This window comes from Euphorbia lathyris, chromosome 10 (genome assembly GCF_963576675.1).
Source record: "Euphorbia lathyris chromosome 10, ddEupLath1.1, whole genome shotgun sequence".
Classification (NCBI taxonomy): domain Eukaryota; kingdom Viridiplantae; phylum Streptophyta; class Magnoliopsida; order Malpighiales; family Euphorbiaceae; genus Euphorbia; species Euphorbia lathyris.
In genome coordinates, this window is record NC_088919.1 from 35,331,380 (window position 1) to 35,352,279 (window position 20,900).

At 34.7% G+C, this 20,900-nt stretch overlaps 1 protein-coding gene and 1 long non-coding RNA gene across 2 annotated transcripts; one reads left to right on the forward strand and one right to left on the reverse strand.

Moving 5' to 3' along the window:
- Window positions 1-271: 271 nt before the first annotated feature.
- On the reverse strand, window positions 272-2,296 carry LOC136208445 (uncharacterized). Its single transcript, XR_010677144.1, has 4 exons — window positions 2,051-2,296; window positions 1,505-1,640; window positions 700-801; window positions 272-629 (listed from the first exon to the last, which is right to left on the reverse strand). It is a non-coding gene; the product is annotated as an uncharacterized lncRNA (long non-coding RNA).
- Window positions 2,297-17,808: 15,512 nt separating this feature from the next.
- LOC136209607 (ras-related protein RABA4d) lies at window positions 17,809-20,646 on the forward strand. Its single transcript, XM_066001129.1, has 2 exons — window positions 17,809-18,166; window positions 20,079-20,646. Exons 1-2 carry the CDS (start codon window positions 17,859-17,861, stop codon window positions 20,509-20,511), a joined length of 741 nt encoding a protein of 246 aa, XP_065857201.1. The 5' UTR covers window positions 17,809-17,858; the 3' UTR covers window positions 20,512-20,646.
- Window positions 20,647-20,900: the final 254 nt, after the last annotated feature.

The window sequence follows — 20,900 nt, forward strand, 5'->3', positions numbered from 1 at the left end:
TTATTCACCTTCGGAAGTTCAGGAAGGGTCGATTCTTGAGATTTGTTGCTCATTCCCTCTAAGAAGACTGATAAGGCAGCTTCAATTAAACGTTCAAAACACAATGATCTGTCTTCAGTTGATGGTAAGCCCACTTGATAGCTGAAAATGGAAAGACATTCTTGACTATAATGTTCAATTTATGAAAATTCACTAAGCTATCAACATGTACAGGATATTAAGTTTCCAACGCATCAATATATCTTGAAAGGCCACCTATTTCATTAAAACTTACACTATCATCAACTTGTAATGGTTGGATATCTGCTCTGCCTTTGGAGCTTGGCCCAGCAGTTTAGATCCCAGAAGTCAATGTAGCAACAGTATCACCCTGATGACCCCAGCCAGATGCAGCAACATTTAGTCCCCATATTGAGGATCCATGCATGTCTAGTCCTCCAAAGAGGCAAGGTGGACCAGATGGGCTACCTCCTCGAGCCCAAGGAATAGCAGGACCTTGGTCCAGTTCATCCACAAGAAGAGAATCATCAGAATCTTCAGCTCTTGGCATTCGATGTCGCTTGTGAACTCGTGATCCACCCTTCCTTACATCCCTATTACCCCTTGTCCCAATTCCTTGATGCAATACCCTTCGTGGTAGATTCAGATGATCAATAACAATATGGAATTGAGAAATGAACAGAAAGAACCAAACTTTACCACTAGTCGAATCTTATAGAAGATTCTGTTCTTGAATTTCAATGTCGTCCTCTTCTATAGCAGTAAACGGAGGATATTCCTTCTCACAAGCAGCATATTTCCCTGCATTTAAGAAACATAATTATCAAACAACATTGTATACATCAACTAAGCTTTAATCCCAAGTTCCCAATTACTTAAATCTATTCAACCACTATGAAATTGCAGGAAACAGACGAGGTGTGGCACTGGGGCTGGAATTGCAGGAAACAGAGGAGGTGTGGCCCTAGGGCTGGACAGGCGAAAAAGAGGCCAGAGCTGAAACCTGATTGTAGAGAATAAAACTCGGCTTTGATTTACTAATTATGGTGGGATCCCTCTCCGGACCCTCGCTGAACGGGGACACGTAGTGCACCGGGCCGCCCTTTAATATTAGATAAAAGAAAACTAACACTAATAACACATCTATACATACCGAAGGACTTTATATCAACAATATAACTAAGTGGTCAGGTGTATAAAAGTCTTATTGTGTATTCAATAATAGTTAGTTCATAACTTTTATATCCTTTACTAGTTACCATTTTTATGGAGAATACATGTGAAAAAATACATAAAAGGAGCCTGTAATATCTAAGCAATTTAAGGGACCTAGTTGTACACTTAAGTACTTAATACTACTGTTACTTCAAGGCAATTAACATTGGATAACATTACATTTACTTACTCCTCACCTACTTCTAGCAGCTCCAACATCTACCAATTTTGGTATATTATCAATTATTTTTGGTGCTACAATTTGTCCTTCTGCTACTGCTACTGGTACCTGTTTCTCATAAGCTGAATCATGAACCCCAATTTTTATGTACATTTGTGCAGCATGTGCTTTAAGACCATCAGTCCAGTTATAGCCTAAGCCATCACTAAATTTTGTGCAACATGCACATTTTGTATCTCCTTATCTGTAACATGAAACATTTTAAAACATAAAAAAAAAGTGATTACAATCACGGAAAAGAAGGATATAAAATCGAAAAATAAGCCCAATTTTTATGTACATTTTGTGCAGCATGTGCTTTAAGACCATCAGTCCAGTTATAGCCTAAACCATCACTAAATTGTTCTTTCTGCCTGTACAGATTATGCTTCGGGAGATATGGATGTTCTTCATCATCAAAAGCTATTCTTAGAACCCATTTCTCGATACGTCTTTCATCTCGTTTAATCTTAAATCGGTTTAACAACATTCAACATTCATTTTAAAGAGACAGACATCAATCGATATTTGTGTCAAATGCATCTGTTGATGACATTTTTCACACCTTAAACAGAGTAAGCAAGTTTGAAGTATCCAGAGTTTGAAGGATCATACCTATAGACTCTAGTTGTGGCGTCTGCAGAATCTTAGTTGTAGCATCAACTGTCAATGGCCTTTTTATAGGAATCTCTAGGTTGGCAACTGACAGAATTGAAACAGATATTCCTGTAATTACAACACAAATGATAGAATACTATGCAATTAGACTGTATTATGAGTATGAGACAAAATTGTTCTAGATCATGATTAAGCAACCAAAAGGTTCTTAGTTCTTAAAATTATCTGTGGTATGACAGCTACAAAAATGAGTTTCCTGCACATAGATAATATAGCAGATACACTCTACCTAGATAGAGATAATAAAATGGGCTACAACTATTGTAAGCAAATCAAAATAACCTACAAAAGACAACAACTGCTAAAGAAACATATCTTCACATGAAGTATACTTCATGTAGAAGCATGTTCACCAGTTCTGTAAACAGAACTGGTCCTGTTCTATTACAGAACTGGTTAACATGCTTCTTACTTCAAAAACTAGTGATAGGGGCATGAGCGTATCCCCAACTTGAATATTGAAAAAATGGTATTAATGTTGAAGTCTGTTGGGGATTTGATAAGAAAGTGAGGGGCAAATGTAAATAGCGTCTTAATACTGATTAACAAAAAAATTAATACTTACCAAACTAATTAACAAAAAATGCGTGTAGAAACAAAAGTGTGGGAAATAGTGATATGTAAATGTAAGCTAATTACGAAAAACTAGTAGATACATGATCTCATCTAATAGTCTTTGCCCTAAATTGATATATTGAATATTGTCTAAGTATTATAGTGATTATCTAACTTATATGAGCATCTGATCTTACCTTAACCAAAGAAGATAAGAATTATTATTTGATTTGGCAACTTGTTATTTGAAATGTCCTAAGTCAAATTTATGCAAAATTGAATTGAAGAGAGCATACATTTATCACTTATTTTGAATCCCCTGCATTATTTTTAACTTTATTCTTCCCTGCATCTCCTTTTACTCTCTTCCTCTTAAAACCTTTCAACATCTCTTTATCTCAATCTGTTTCTACTACTTGTAATGGCCCATCCAAGAAACCACGACAACTCGCATCTCAAAATAAAGTTGCATTATAGCTCATGAAAATTTTCACATTCTATCAGCAAATGCAATATGACCTTCCTTCTACTGCCATTGGGCAGGTTATGGAACTCACTTGGCTTCAATGTCATACTTTTGAATCCTAAAGCATTCAAGCCACTCTCTTCCATATTTCCACACCAATTTTACATACTGCGATTTAATCTCACCCTCTCATGGATCAATAATTGACGAAGGAAAGCCAGAATAGTTTAGGACAAATGATTTCAACAATTTTGAAAAGAAAATCATAATTTAGGGCAATTAATTTCTCATAATATAACACCGAGTTCATGAATCTAAAGTCAAGACCCAAAAGTTACATTCAACTTAATCAATCTGCAACCCAAAATTAATCAGCAACATCGTATAATGAACACACTCAAATGAAATGGCATGAACAACCAAAGAGAGAGGATGAAAGATGCAGAAGAAAATTACTAGATTTGAAGACTCAAGAAGAGAGAACCAAAATTGCTGAAGAGTAGATAACCAGAGGAGACTCTATAGAGGTACTGAACATAAGTGATTATATATATGTATAGTATGAAAAGATCTGAAGAGAGGCAGTGAGAGTCTTCTGCCAACGATGATTAATCTAAACTGGAAACTATTACTATTACCAAGTCATTGTGTTGAACTTACATTTAAGCATATACTAGTGTCTCTAGTGTGAAACAAAACAAGAGTTATTTCTGTGTCATTGGTTTTGCCATGAAAATCCATTTAATGCCTGAAAACTTCAAAGTAAATTAGCCAATTAAAGCATTACTGCATAAACTCAAATTATGAATTACACAATGAAATTGAACCCGTGTTCCTTCATGAATAGCTAGAAGTAAACAATTTCATGCTCAATGCTCTTAGAAAATATCACAGAATATCCAAAGGAACATGTCATGTTTCAAATTTTAAAATGATATTAATTCAATTCAAATGAACATGTCCTGTTTCAAATGAACAAATCTATACTTTTGTGAAGGTGTGGGTCTGAACCATATCATAAACGATACAACTTTATGTACAAATGTAAGAGAGAGGGAGAAGGAAACCTGACCTGATGACCAAGATGAGCAGCAAGATGGGCCACCGTGGATCCCTCCTCCACTCCTGCCGTCTTCCACAGTGCTCCTACACCTGCCAATCCCAATCTTCAACATCTGCATTAGAAAATATATACCATTTGAATCAAGAAAAGATCTAAAATTGAAAATGAGTATGTATGATCGGTTGAAATTCCATAACTGACCAAAGAGGCTTTATCAAGTGGGATATGAGGATTCAACTTGACCACATTAGCAATATCCACAATAGTATGCTCACTAAAGCTTGAAACATTCAAGAAATGGTTCAAAGATTCCCCTTTCATAGCCCTAAATCGTTGTTCCATCCTCTCGACATCCAAAAAATACTAGCGCCACTGGAAATTTGGAGCGACTGGCAAGAACGGATACCATTGTTGGTGTAGCATTCTTCAATCGCTGACCGCGATGATACAACTACCACACGACGAGAAGCTGATCTGGGAGAAGTGATTGGATGAATTTTTCTGAGACAGAGTTTGAAAAGTCCGATGAAGACGTCGAATGGGATTGAGAAGAAAGTGAAGATAACCTAGAACTCGAAGAGAGATCGGGGATAAAGTGTTTATTTCTTTTACAATTAATTAGGTTTTGTGAAAATTTGGGGAATAGATGGCGCGTGAAATATTTTAGTCAAATATTTGGGGGGGGGAGGGGTGAGTGGATGGCGCCTAAAAATTTCGGCTCTAAAAATTTGACAAATATTTAATAAAGATATATAATAAATAAACTCTTATTTTATTTTAGTATTTATGATATTATTTATTCTTATTGTAACTATTGATGATATGTTTTAATGAAAATACTTCATATTCTCATTATGTTTTTCTCATTTAATGAGAATATATTTAAAAAACAATCTAAAAAAATAAATTGATTGCTTAATGATACTTAATGATATTATTTCTTCTCATTATATTTATCTTTCGATGAGAATTTTCTTATTATCATTATTTTCTTCTCATTACTACTTGTTTTTCTTGTAGTACATATAGCTTAGCATGACCGTTAAATAACAAACTTTCAGTAGGCCGTTGGTCTGTGCTTTCTCCATCGATCTCTTTTCGCAAACAGTTTCTCTGCAATTTACAAAAAATTAAAGAAAACAAAAATTCCAGAATTACCGAATTGCATTTATGCACATTCTTACGTTTATATTGTTTTTTCAACTCCCATATTTTGATTCACCTGAATATATATGAACTCGATTTGTATAGGACAATGCTAAATGGATAGAAAAAATAGGGATAGAATGGATGGAATTAGATTTTTGTCACTTGAAATATCATAATTACCCTTTCATAAATATAGACTTTTTCTTTTTTACATATTGAAACTTGTAGTTATTTAAGATAGTATTTATTAGACTCTTGAAATTAATGTTAAATTTTTAGTATCTTATAATCATTTAAAAAACGAATATACCGTACAAATGATTCATTGAACCATGCCATTCTAATCAATCCATGGAATTAGAAAAAAAAAGTGTTTCAATTTTTTTTAATTCTTTGGATTATATAAGTATTTATTAATTACTTAAACTAATAAAAAATTATAAAAAAAATTACAAAAGCCACATCCGAACTTATTTAAGCAAAATCAATAAAAAAAAAACTCATTTGTGTTGTAATTAGGGGTGTAACCGAGCCGAACCCTAGGTAGGCTCGGTATTGGCTCGTTAATATCTCGAGTCGAGCCCTCTCGAATCGAACTTTGATGAGCTTTGACCGAATCTGATCGAGCTTTGACCGAATCTGGTCGAGCTTTGACCGAGCCGAGCTTTTATCGAGCTTCTAACGAGCTTTAACCAAATTCATTATACATGTATAGATTAAGTAGTGTAAAAAAACAGAAAAGCCTTATAACATACTCCATAAGAATTTAAAATATTTATAAAGAAAAACAATCAGGTTTGTGTCATTTTTTATGTGTTAAATCTTATTTGAGTTGTGAATTGTGATGAAAACAAATAATAACCAATGAAATATATATTAAATATATATATAATGAAATATATATAGTAACTAAAAATAATCGAGCCTGCTCGCGAGCTTTCGAGCCGAACCTGAGGAAGCTCGGACTCAGCTCGTTAGTGCTCGAGCCGATCCCGAACTCGAGTCGAGTCCTATCGAGCCGAGCTTTGATCGAGCTTTCACCGAGCCGAGCTCGAATAGTTTGCAAACTACCAAAGCTCGTTTGCACCCCTAGTTGTAATCATTTTTTCTAAGCATCATTCTTTTAGTTGAAATTTGCTTTTAAACAATGGAGGATATGGATAAAGAAATTATAGAGCAAAAATAATAGAATAAATTTTTGACACTGATGAAAAAGACTATGGTGATAGATTATTTCTTGAAAATTCTAAACAATAAGATGAATTTGATTCAAATGAGCAGGAAAATAAAGTTATGGAAAATTACTCGGTAAAAAAAATGTGTTTGGCGTTGAAGAAAAAAAGATTGTAGGCGATTGAAATAACATAACGTACATTTGTAGTGGATATTAGGGGTGTTGATAAGCCGAACTGATACCTAACCTATGCAGACTCGGCTCGGCTCGGCTCGAGAATTGGAAAGATCGGGCTCGAGCTCGAAGCTCGTCTAACTTAGAGTTTTAAAGCTCGACTCGAGCTGGAAACTCAACAAGCCTATAATTTTAGGTTCAAGAAAAACTCTCGAATGATTAGATTTTAATTTATTCAATTGTACATGATATAACATTTATATTATTGAGTAACGTTCAAGTATTTAAAATTAAGATTTAAAGCACTATATTGTAATTAGAATTGTCGACGAGGCAGAGATTCCATGTCGTCGCTTTCTCTGGAGGATTCATCTTAATGGAGATGGATAATATATAGATCTGTTCACAGGCGCGGGTACCCGTCCAGGCCCGTGTCCCCTGGGCTGGGCTTGGACATAAAAATTTATCTCTAGGCCCAACCCAGCCCATGCCTGCTAAATCCCGTCTCTTTTTTGGACGGGTTTGAAATTTATAAAAATAGCACAGGCCGATCTAGCCTGACCCATCTATTAATATTAATTAATAAATCTATATATTTATATACTAATATTTATTTTTAAGTATAATTTAATTTTTTATTATTAAAAAATTATACATATATATTTAGGTGGGCTTATATGGACTGGGCTTGGGATTTGATTTTTGAGCCCCGCGCCCGACTAAATTAACAGCGGGTGAGGGCACAGTAGTGGTGGGTTAGTATAAATCCATTTCATAAAGTTGGTTCGAATATAATAATAAGTTATTATTTGAAAGTATAATAATGAGTCGACTCCTCTCACGGCGTCTTGTTTCTGCAATTTGACGCTTGGGCTCAATTTTTGTCTATGGCTTCTGGTTCACTGGTTAGAGAGGTTCCCATCTCTTCTTCCATGGATTACTTGGATAATTATCTCAGTATTGGGGTTTTATTCAATCCTAAGGCTCCTGTTCCGCCGTTGCACGGAGTTCCGCCGCCGTTGAAATCAGGATTGATCGCGCCGCCGCAGACTTCGGGATTGACCCAGAATAATTCAAATTCTGGGGTTTTAGGAAGATCATTTGCAAAGGCTCTTGTTGGGAATTTGGATTCGGCACCCATCTCATCTGCTGTGATCTCGGATATTGGAGGTCTTAGATCGGTAAGAATTAATCAGTCTGCTTATGATAGACGGGTTGCTATGTGTTCGTCTTCTTTTATTGGTAGGTTAATTCTCAATAAGGGGGACGCCCCATGGAAGGTCCCTGCTTTGAAGGAAGCATTAACAAAGCTTTGGGGTTTGAAGAATCCCTGGCGCCTAATTTCTATTGGGAGAGGATTTTTCCATGTTGTTTTGGATTCTCAGGAGATTAAATCTCAGCTGCTCGCGCGGGGAACTATTAATATTAAGCCGGGAAGCTTTCGCTTGCAACCATGGACTCCGAACTTTGACCCTTATGCTGTGAAATCAACGAATGCCCAGGTTTGGGTTAGATTATACTCTCTTCCATGGGAATACTGAAATCCCCAAATTCTGTCAGATATTGCTAAAGGCATTGGCGGGCTTATCAGATTTGATAGTACCACTCTTGAAGGTGAATTTGGGCATTATGCCAGGATGTTAGTTGATGTTGATTTGATTAATGATTTACCTGTTAAACTGGGTATTGAATGGGAAGGTAAGCAAATTTGGATTGATGTTGTGTATGAACGACTCCCAAGCTTTTGTAAAGTTTGTTCAAATATTGGTCACATGGCATATGATTGTAGGAAAAATATAAAACCAATTGGGGTTCGGAAGGAGCAAGAAAAAGCTTCAGAGGCTGTGATCAGTGAAAGGAAGCGTATCATGGTTTCACAGGATACGACACTGGGGAAAAAACCAAACCATGTGCAGAATGTGGTTCCGGTTCAGCAGGTCACTTCCCGGATTATTTCAGAGCTTGGGCCTTCTGTTGCTGCTCGAACCCTGGTGGAGAAGGTTGATTCGGCTTTGCCTGGCAGTCCACAGATCAGAATGGAAGATGAGATTATTTGCAATGATGTTGATCGGCCAGCATCTCCTGGGATGGATAATATTCTTTCTGTTTGTAAGGGTGTCGATTCAACGTCTGAATCATCTTCGCACACTAAATCATGGGCTGATATGGCGGAGGAGGAGGAAAATAGCTGGAACATTGTCATCGCTAAGAAAGGAAGACGTAGGGAAAGAATAATGACAACAACGGAGAATTTGCCATCTCGCAATAAGCGAGCCAGTAAACCTCCGGTTCGTTTTAAATGATTGTTCTTTTTTGGAATTGTAGGGGTATCCAAAATAGGGATACCCAGGGTTACTTATATCGTTTGTGTTTGCTTCATAAACCGGATTTTTTCTGTTTGGCTGAGCCTATGGTGGAGTTCAACTCAGTGAGTGATGCCTTTTGGAGAAAACTTGGTTTTTCTTTGGTGGCCATGAATAATAGGGAGCTTCCTACTCTTTGGGTTTTTGCTAGGAGTAATTCCTCTCTTGCTTCTAGTATCCATGTTCGGCATGATCAATATGTTATCCTGAGATTGTCGACTCTGAACACTTTTGTTTGTTTTGTTTATGGTAGTGTCTGGGCAAATCGTCGTGTCAATATGTTTGAGGATATTTTGGTTCATCAAAGTAGATTAAAAGGGAATTGGATTCTCATTGGTGATTTTAACGCGGTCCTTGGCTCTCATGAGAAATCTGGTCGGCCTCCTACTTCGCGACCATGTAGAGAGTTTCGTGAGTTTATTGACTCGGGAATTTTTGTTGATCTTTCTTCGCAGGGGGCGTTTTTTACGTGGTCTAATGGCAGAGCTGGTTCTGCGAGAGTTGAAAGTCGTCTGGACCGTGTTTTGCTATCTGCTTTGTTCACGGATTTTTGGGATTCAGTTAGCTGCAATGCTCTGCCGCGTCATCATTCTGATCATTGTCCTTTGTTATTTAGTTGTTCGAAGGGTAATCGTATTGCTTCTCGTTTTAGATTTCAATCTATGTGGAGTATGCACCCGAGTATTAGGGAGGTTATTGCTAATTTTTGGAATGGGACTCATCCTAGATTGCCTCCAATGCAAGCTTTGTGTGATAAACTTAGGAGGCTTCGCCATGTCCTTCGCTGCTGGAATAAAGAAGTTTTTGGGGACATTGATGTCAATATTACTGATGCTGAATCTCAGTTAGCTCTGATTCAGGCGGATATTTCTAAAAATGGTCACTCTTCTGATCTTCATCATGCTGAGCTTAATGCACATGCCCATCTTGATAATGTTCTACGCCAAAAAGAGGCTTTCATGCATGACAAAAGCAGGGTTAAATGGCTAAAAGAGGGAGATCGGAATACTAGTTTCTTTCATCGTATGGTTTCCGCTCGCGCTGCGGCGTCTGGGATATCTGTCCTACAAATTGGGGATGAAATGGTCTCTAATCCACAAATAATTGGTACGCATACTGCTGATTTTTACTCAAATTTGTTTAAAAATGAGGACACCCTGCCACATAATTATGATTTAGTTTATGATATTGTTCCGCGTATGGTCTCTGACTCGGATAATGATTCGCTAATTAAATGTCCGGATATGAATGAGGTTCGCTTGGCTGTTTTTGCGATGGATAAAGGCAGTTCGCCTGGACCTGATGGGTTTACTGGGGTTTTCTTTCAGACTTTTTGGGATATTGTTGGATCAGATGTCTTTGCTATGGTCAGAAGTTTTTTTATGAGTGGTTTGATTTATCCTGGTTTGAGTTCAAGCATTATGGTCCTTATTCTGAAAATTGAGGGGGCGTTTTCTTTGGACCATTTTAGGCCCATTGCTATGAGCAACTTCAGCTATAAAATTATTGCAAAAATTTTGGCTGACAGGCTCGCTTTGGTTGCTTCCCGCATTGTTTCACAGAATCAGTTTGGTTTCATTCCTGGAAGGAGTATCCATCAATGCATATCCCTGGCTTCAGAGGGCACCAATATGCTTCGGAAAAGATGCTTTGGCGGAAATTTGGCTTTAAAAGTGGATATCAAGAAAGCATTTGATACAATAAACTGGAATTTTTTATTGGCTGTAATGGATGCGTTTGGTTTTTCTTTGCAATTCAGGGATTGGATTTTAAACATTTTATCAGCTGCTCGGATATCAATTCTCAATAATGGTGTCATTAGTGGCTATTTCAAATGCTCTAGAGGGGTTAGACAGGGTGATCCGTTATCTCCTATTCTATTTGGAATTGCTGAGGACTTTCTTAGTCGCTGGCTTCTACTTTTGAGTAGCACTGGACGTCTGAATCCGATGCGTTATACCTCATGAGGGGTCTTTCCCACTCACTTATTATATGCGGATGATATTCTTTTATTTTGCAGGGCTTCTGTGAATAATCTTGTTGTTATCAAGGAAGTCTTTGAGATGTATGGCTTTATTTCAGGTCAATGTGTTAACTGGAATAAGTCAGAGCTTTTCCTAGGTTCTTTTGTCACTACTGGACGTGGGAATCATCTGGCTGGTTTAATTGGAATTCGTCGAGGGGAGATTCCTTTTCGTTATCTTGGTATCCCGTTATTTTTTTGCCGGCCAAAAACTTCACATTTAAATTGTTTGATGGATAGGGTCCTTGCCCATTTTACTAAATGGAAGGGCAACTGTTTATCAATGGCTGGTAGAGTTGCCCTGGTAAATTCTGTTATCACTGGGAGCTTTATTCATTCTTTTATTATTTATAAGTGGCCTGCTGCGTTGCTTCGCCGTATGACTAAATGTATGCAAAATTTTGTATGGTCCGGTTCAATTCACTGTAGGAAGCTGGTAACGGTTCCTTGGAAAGTCTGTTGTCAAAGTCTCAAAGATGGAGGGCTTGGTATCAAGGATTTGTTTCTTTTAAACAAAGCTCTGACTGGGAAGATGGCTTGGGGCTTAATTCAGGACAACTCGCTCTGTTTTAACTTACTGAGAACCCGATTCTTAAACAAAGTGGGACAGCCACGTCAATTGGTTTTAAACTCGTCTGTTTGGGCTTCGGTTAAGGGCATTTATTTGGAAATTTCGCAACATTGTATCTGGTGGATTGGTCAGAACTTGGTCTTAAACTTTTGGAACGGGGGTTGGATGTGTCCCTCTCTGGCTGCTCAAGTTGGGTTAACTGCTCGACAACAACGTTCTTGTTCAGATTCAGTCGAAATTTATTTGGATGGAGATAGTTGGAATAACCTACCTATGCTTCCTTCTGAAGTTGAGGGTAGGGTTCGACGCATTAAGCGTGGAAAGGATGCAGATGATAAATGCGTGTGGAAGCCTGCTATGAGTGGGGTTCTTACTGTTAATTTGTTGTATGCTTGGCTTAGGGATCCGGTTGATCAGCAGCAATGGTGTCGTTTCCTTCGACATCCATGCATTCCTCCTGCACATTCTTTGGTCGCATGGCGTGCCTATCTCGGTTATTTGCCTACTCACGACAAGCTAAGATTTCGTGTTTGTTTTATTGTCTCGCGTTGTAGCTTATGTTTGTCTGATGTGGAATCAATTGATCATCTTTTCGTCACTTGTCCGTTTGCTAGAATTATCTGGCAAGGTATTAGCTCGTTGTTTGGACGTCGGATCAACACAAGCTCGACACTTAAAGATCTCATAAGTGATGCCATAGTTCAACGTTTTAGCTCTCAAATTTCTGAATTATGGGCATCTACAATTGGAAATTCTATTTGGGCATTGTGGATTACTCGGAATAGATGCATTTTTTAGGATGAAAAACCGGAAACAGTAATGGTTTTAAGACGCATTTGGAGAGTTTTAAGAGAATCTTCTCACACGGGTCGGGGTACTACTTGGAATTCGTTAGTGGAATCACAAATTTTGGGAGAGCTCGGGATTCCTAAAAGGTATGCTAAAGGGCCGCGAATTATCCCGGTTGTTTGGCAGCTTCCTCCGAGGGATTGGACGAAGATTAACACTGATGCCTCTGTTTTGGGTTCCCCTGGACCGGCCGGGTGCGGAGGAATTTTTCGATCAAGTACTGGTTTGTGTTTGGGAGCATTTGCTTTTCCAATCACCAGTTCGTTTGCCTTCCTTGCTGAGCTATCTGCGGCTGTTCATGCTATTGATTTGGCTTACAACAAAGGTTGGCGGAAGATTTAGATTGAAAGCGACTCTATGTATGTTGTGCAGATGCTGAAATCCAAATCCACATCGGTTCCTTGGGTAATTAGACAAAATTGGTTAAATTGTTTGACACAGGTTGAAGCTATGAACTGTGTTGTTTCTCATATTTTCCGCGAAGGTAATCAGGTTGCAAACTTTCTTGCAAACTTTGGACGGACAGCTTCTAGTTTTACGTGGTGGGATGATATTCCGAGCTTCTGTGAATCGTCTTTTCTTCATAATAGGGGAGGACGGTGCTCTTACCGTTTCTCTTGATCTTGTTCTGTAATTTTTTTTTCTTTCATTCTTTTGTTTCGGTTTTTTTATTTTCTCTTTTAATAATATTGGTTCGGGGGTCATGGGGTTGAGGTCGGGGGTGCCAGCTTTGCTGGGATGTCCGTCTTCGGCTCCTCCTCGATAACCAGCCTTTAATTAAAAAAAATTAACAGCGGGTGAGACTGGGCTTGGACTGAGCATTTTTAGACAAACGCCCGTTGGACCCGGCCCATGAACATGTCTAATAATATATATTGGTTTGATAAGAAGCTCAATCGTATTCGTCTCGATTTATAAACAAGTCGAGCTTGAACACGACGAAGCTCGACTCACAAGTACACGAGCAAGCTCGATTATAGGTTCATAAACAAATTTATGAGAAAACTCGATTATAATATTCATGAACACGCTCGTGAGCATGTGTGGTTCGATTTTTTTTAATAATAATATTTATATAAAGAAGGAAATGTAAAACAACGTAGTTTTGTGTAAACTTTAGTTTTGTAGATTTTAAAACTATGTAGTTTTATGTTAAGAAAATTTCAAATCAATACAATCAATGAACATAATTAATGAGTTGTTTACGTGTTCATGAACTAAACTAATGAGCCGGTGGGTAACAGAGCTCGTGAACAAATTCTTGAACAGTTCGTAAGCAGCTCACAAACAGAATATTGAGATCGAGCTAGTCAATTTTCTGATCAGCCGAGCTTGAATATGCCAAAACTCGACTCAATTACAGCTAGGGCTATAATCGAGCCGAGCCAAGCTTTAGCCAAGCTTTGGCCTGCTCAAGCTCGGCTCATCATAATGTTAATGAGCTTGAGCCAAGCTTCGAGCTCTGTTCGAGTTCAAATTTGTGTTTGAGCTCAACTCGTTTAGAAGCTTGTTCGTTCACGAGCTGCTCACGAGCCAACTCATTTGTTCATGATCCAACTCGTTTGTTCACGAGCTAGTCATGAGACATCTCGTTTATCTTAATCACGAGCTTAGGTCATGAGCTGCTCATTTATTTTATTCACGAGCTTGATTGCGAGCAGCTCGTTTCTTTTGTTCACGAATGAAATAATATCAAATAAAATAATAGCATGTTTAGCAAATAAAATAATACAATTTTACATGAATAAACATTTAAAACCTTCTTTTAGTCATTAAATAAAAAATATTGTGAGGTGAGGGAGGCGGAAATGAAAAGAGGCATTGGAGAAGGAGAAGTGAATGTGATGAACATATGAAGATATGAAGTGATCTGGTGGTAATTCAGAAAAAAAATCCTAAATCAATGTTGTTCGTGAACATTATAATCGAGTTTGGTTATGAACTCGTTCACGAGCCTATAACCGAGCCTGCTCGCAAGCGGTTTGTTTATAAATCGAACCGATTCGAGCCGAGCTTTTATTGAGCCGATCGCCGAGTTGCTCATGAGCTTTTGTTGAGCCGACCAAATTAATGACAAAATATGCAAAATATTTTTTAAAAACCAACTGATATCCAACTAGTGTAAAACATATGTATATAATATATGTGTATTTTAATAATGTTTGAAATCGACTAAAAATGATTATTTTAGAGATAAAATTACTTTTTATTATCAATATTAGGGTAACATTGTATTTTATAATTAAACATCATTAAAACGTTAAGAATAAAATTGATCTTGCTTATTAACATTATATTTTATAATTAAATAAATAAAATTTTAAATTTAGGAAAAAAAAAAGAAGAAATACAAATAATACGTGTTATTTGGATTAATATAAATAAAGAAAAAAAAATCTTAAATAAAAAGAAAAAAATGATAATTAATGTTTGAAATCATAACTAATTACTAGTTTTTGGCCCGTGCGATGCACGGATTCATCTTAATATATAAATATTAATAAAAATACAATCTAATAATTACAATTAATGACATAAATGTGTTATATAAATTAAATATTATTATTTGATTTTCACATTTACTTTAAATAATATTTTTATAGATAAATATAATAATAAAATAAAAACTAATATATTATATATTATATTATATTTTTTTATCAGTAAAAAAGGAGGAAGTGACACCTCAGTTCCATCGTTACTGTTTTATATTATATATAGATATGTAGAGAATTAGAGAGATTTTATGGATTAATTTAAATTCTGTAGTACTCTTAGATATATAGGATAAAATAATCTTTTTATAGATAAATATACATAATAAAATTAAAATTAATATAATAAATTTTTTATCACTAAAAAAGGAGGAAGTGACACCTCAGTTCCATCGTTATTGTTTTATATTATATATAGATAGATGTGTAGAGAATTAGAGAGATTTTAGGGATTAATTTAAAATATGTAGAACTCTTAGATATAGTACGGATAAAATAATCTTTTTATAGATAAATATATATAATAAAATTAAAATTAATATATTAAATTTTTTATCACTAAAAAAGGAGGAAGTGATACCTCAGTTCCATCGTTACTGTTTTATATTATATATAGATATATAGATGTGTAGAGAATTAGAGAGATTTTAGGGATTAATTTAAATTCTGTAGAACTCTTAGATATAGTACGGATACAATAATCTTTTTATAGATAAATATATATAATAAAATTAAAATTAATATATTAAATTTATTATCACTAAAAAGGAGGAAGTGACACCTCAGTTCCATCGTTACTGTTTTATACTATATATAGATGTGTAGAGAATTAGAGAGATTTTAGGGATTAATTTAAATTCTGTAGAACTCTTAGATATATTACGGATAAAATAATCTTTTTTATAGATAAATATATATATAATAAAATTAAAATTAATATATTAAATTTTTTATCACTAAAAAAGGAGGAAGTGACACCTCAGTTCCATCGTTACTGTTTTATATTATATATAGATGTGTAGAGAATTAGAGAGACTTTAGGGATTAATTTAAATTCTCTAGAACTCTTAGATATAGTACGGATACAATAATCTTTTTATAGATAAATATATATAATAAAATTAAATTTAATATATTAAATTTTTTATCACTAAAAAAGGAGGAAGTGACACCTCAGTTCCATCATTACTGTTTTATATTATATCTAGATCACTAAAAAAGGAGGAAGTGACACCTCAGTTCCATCGTTACTGTTTTATATTATATAATATAGATGTGTAGAGAATTAGAGAGATTTTAGGGATTAATTTAAATTCTGTAGAACTCTTAGATATAGTACGGATAAAATAATCTTTTTATAGATAAATATATATAATAAAATTTAAATTAATATATTAAATTTTTTATCACTAAAAAAGGAGGAAGTGATACCTTAGTTCCATCGTTACTGTTTTATATTATATATAGATATATAGATGTGTAGAGAATTAGAAAGATTTTAGGGATTAATTTAAATTCTGTAGAACTCTTAGATATAGTACGGATACAATAATCTTTTTATAGATAAATATATATAATAAAATTAAAATTAATATATTAAATTTTTTATCACTAAAAAAGGAGGAAGTGACACCTCAGTTCCATCGTTACTGTTTTATACTATATATAGATGTGTAGAGAATTAGAGAGATTTTAGGGATTAATTTAAATTCTGTGGAACTCTTAGATATAGTACGAATAAAATAATCTTTTTATAGATAAATATATATAATAAAATTAATATTAATATATTAAATTTTTTATCACTAAAAAAGGAGGAAGTGACACCTCAGTTCCATCGTTACTGTTTTATATTATATATAGAATATAGATGTGTAGAGAATTAGAGAGATTTTAGGGATTAATTTAAATTCTCTAGAACTCTTAGATATAGTACGGATAAAATAATCTTTTTATAGATAAATATATATTTTTTTGATTAAAGATTGGTTAGCGAGTATAGATAAATATATATAATAAAATTAAAATTAATATATTAAATTTTTTATCACTAAAAAAGGAGGAAGTGACACATCAGTTCCATCGTTACTGTTTTATATTATATATAGATGTGTAGAGAATTAGAGAGATTTTAGGGATTAATTTAAATTCTGTAGAACTCTTAGATATAGTATGGATAAAATAATCTTTTTTATAGATAAATATATATAATAAAATTAAAATTAATATATTAAATTTTTTATCACTAAAAAAGGAGGAAGTGATACCTCAGTTACATCGTTACTGTTTTATATTATATATAGATATATAGATGTGTAGAGAATTAGAGAGATTTTAGGGATTAATTTAAATTCTCTAGAACTCTTAGATATAGTACGAATAAAATAATCTTTTTATAGATAAATATATATAATAAAATTAAAATTAATATATTAAATTTTTTATCACTAAAAAAGGAGGAAGTGACACCTCAGTTCCATCGTTACTGTTTTATATTATATATAGATGTGTAGAGAATTAGAGAGATTTTAGGGATTAATTTAAATTCTGTAGAACTCTTAGATATAGTATGGATAAAATAATTTTTTTTATAGATAAATATAATAATAGAATTAAAATTAATATATTATATTATATATTATATTTTTTATCAGTAAAAAAGGAGGAAGTTACACGTCAGTTCTATCGTTACTGTTTTATATTATATACAGATGTCATTGAAACCAATATAATTATGTCATTGGAAACCAATATAATCATAAAGATTTAATGGTTAAAATCCAAAGAACATAGTCAAATTACAACAGTTATATATTTCGAATAAACAACATTATTAATATAGGATAAGAGTGTTTTAGTCATAATGAAAAAAAAAACTAATTTCTATCTGGATATTTCTATCCAGGGAATTAATTTAGATCTGAGATTTGATTTTTTTGTTTTGAAAATGACAAATTATGTAGATTATAGTCAAAAGATTGATTATGTATTTAAAGTTGTATTGATTGGGGATTCAGCTGTTGGGAAATCTCAGCTTTTAGCAAGATTTTCGAGAAATGAATTCTGTTTGGATTCAAAAGCTACCATTGGGGTTGAATTCCAGACGAAAACGCTCTCAATCGACAACAAGACTGTTAAGGCACAAATTTGGGATACTGCTGGCCAAGAAAGGTATGCCTTTAAACTCTCTTCCCATGATTTTATGTCTCTTTCGTCGATTTAAATTTGAAAGTGGCAAATGATCAAATGAGAAATTTTTAGGATTCTGATCAAGTTTAGAGGGTCCTGCGGTGATAGGGCTAGGATTGAGAATGAATTAGACCTAATTTAACTGAATACATAATTCAATCAAACCTCTGCTTCCCTTCAATGCAAGAGCCTTTATCTGTTATTCCCTGGTTGGAGTAATTAGGAGAGACAAATCTACTTCAGAATGTAGAAACCGATTTGAATCAGTGTAGCTGTACTTTACAAGAAATTGGAAGAAAAATCACATTAGTTTTATTATTTATACTTTGAATCACTGCTTAATTATAGATGCTTTCTGAAAAGAGGTAATTTAATATGACAATCCATTTAACGGTGGTTGTGCTCATTCTGAAACATTGATGTGTACATCAGCAATCTTTTCCCTATCATGGTATAATTATAGACTTTATGCCTTGTCTGGTCTTCACTTCTTTTTTCTTATTCTTCTTATGTTTGTTTTTGTTCTTTGTATGACTTTCTACTGTTGTTTTTCTCCCCACTCGATAAATTAAAATATTTGCTTTCAAGAAATGTTAGAACATTATGGGCAACCTTTGAAACTTAATACTATTCGTATGTCTTTCTCTCTTTTTTGAAAGGACTATTGGTAGGTCTTGTATCTTCCAATTTCCACCCTCCTTCTAAATATGTGCGAATATCCACTTTGCTTAAGTTTCATTGTATCTTAATACTATTCGTATGTCTTGTATCTTCCAATTTCCATCCTTCTTCTAAAAATGTGAATTTCCACTACCTCATAAAAGGAGACTTCAGTTCTCCTAATCTTCATCCTCTGTGTAACATCATTTATATGATCATGTGCTTCCTTGCTGCAAACCAGGATGTGCAGGTCCTTCATATATCCAGAAAAGCCAATCTTTGTGCTGACAAGCTAGCTAACCTGGCTGGGAACTCTCCCACTGGGTTTGTAGCCATTGAAGATGCTCCTGTAGATTTATTTTCGATGGCAGCAAAGGAAAAAACAGCTATAGAACTGTGTATATTGGGTTGGGGTGGTCACTGGGCTTTCGATTTGTTTTTCCTTTTGTTTTCTTTCCTTTCTACCAAAAAAAAGTTTCATTGTATAGTTGATGAGCTTGGATTGGTTTCTTTATAGTTGCAAATAATATCCTAGATTTATGGTTCAGTAGACCCAGATTGGATCTCATATCTTAATTTTACTTATTTCAGCATATTTTGGTCCACCCTCCCAGTCCTTTCACAGAGTGACTAGAATGGATTTCTTTTCTTAAAATTTATCATGTATTTATTTGTTCTCCTGCCTTCTCTTTGTGGATTTGCTGATATAAATTTCTTCGATGATTCAATTGCCTTGTTTAAAGGATTCTAAATTGCATAAAGTGGCATTATTAGCTCCCTGACACAGTCTTCTTGTAATTTCTTTTTTGTCTCTGTTGTGCATAAACTCCTAATAGCAAAACACTGATTGTGCTTTTCCTTTGGACCCCGATATCATCCTCTGTAGGAAATGCCACTTTGCTTTTCTTGATAGAAAACACTATGCTGCTTTTATTGAAATTGTTGCTCAATATGTAAGAATTTGAGCAATCTATGCATACTGCAACTTCTTATCACTTGCCACTGGGTTACACTTAAAGCAGTATGCCCGACACATATGTAAGAACTGTAATGACACTCTTGTGTATATAGTCTTGTTAGCTTGAATCAAAACCAAAAAAAGTCTATTATCCTTCAATATATTTTGAACTGTTTGAATTGCATAATGACACAAAGGATAAACAAGAGTAGTTCAGATACGTTATTCTGAATTCTTGTATCAAATAGTAGCACATATAATTGATTTGATTTTCAGGTACAGGGCAGTGACGAGTGCATACTACCGGGGAGCGGTAGGTGCAATGTTAGTTTATGACATGACGAAACGGCAATCCTTTGATCATATGTCAAGGTGGTTAGAGGAATTGAGGGGACATGCAGACAAGAACATAGTAATAATGCTCATAGGCAACAAGAGTGATCTAGGAAGTCTTCGAGCTGTGCCGATAGAAGATGCCCAGGAATTTGCCCAAAGAGAAAACTTGTTCTTTATGGAGACATCAGCTCTGGAAGCCACCAATGTGGAAACTGCATTTTTGACAATACTAACAGAGATATATCGTGTAATCAGTAAGAAAAGTCTTAGTGTTGATGAAATAGATGCTAATGGGACTTCAGGCCTTTTAAAGGGAACAAGGATCATAGTTCCTGGTAATGAACAGATTCCTAAGAAAGGTGGTTGTTGCTAGCATTTTCATTTCAATCTACATTTTTGTATTTTCTTTTTTTGTTCTACTTCTTTTAGGCTCCGTTGTTTTGAACAACTTCATATATATATTCCTTTAGAAAATGGGTTCTATAATTTTGTTGGATGATAGAGTAAGCCTGTCCATATGTTATTCACATATATAGGCGACTTCAGCAATATATAGGGTATGTATGGATGTCCATTAGTCTTCTTATAATGACCATCTCCCTCATAAGTTTTTAGGTTTTGTGGATATCAAGGCAGGTACGGATCTAAGAGATCGAGCCTCCACTGGTTACCGGAAAAGTATATTAAACTTGTGTGTATGGAACTTTAATTTCTTAGGGTAAACCGATACCCAGAAAATTTCAATTAATCAGCCATAGACAT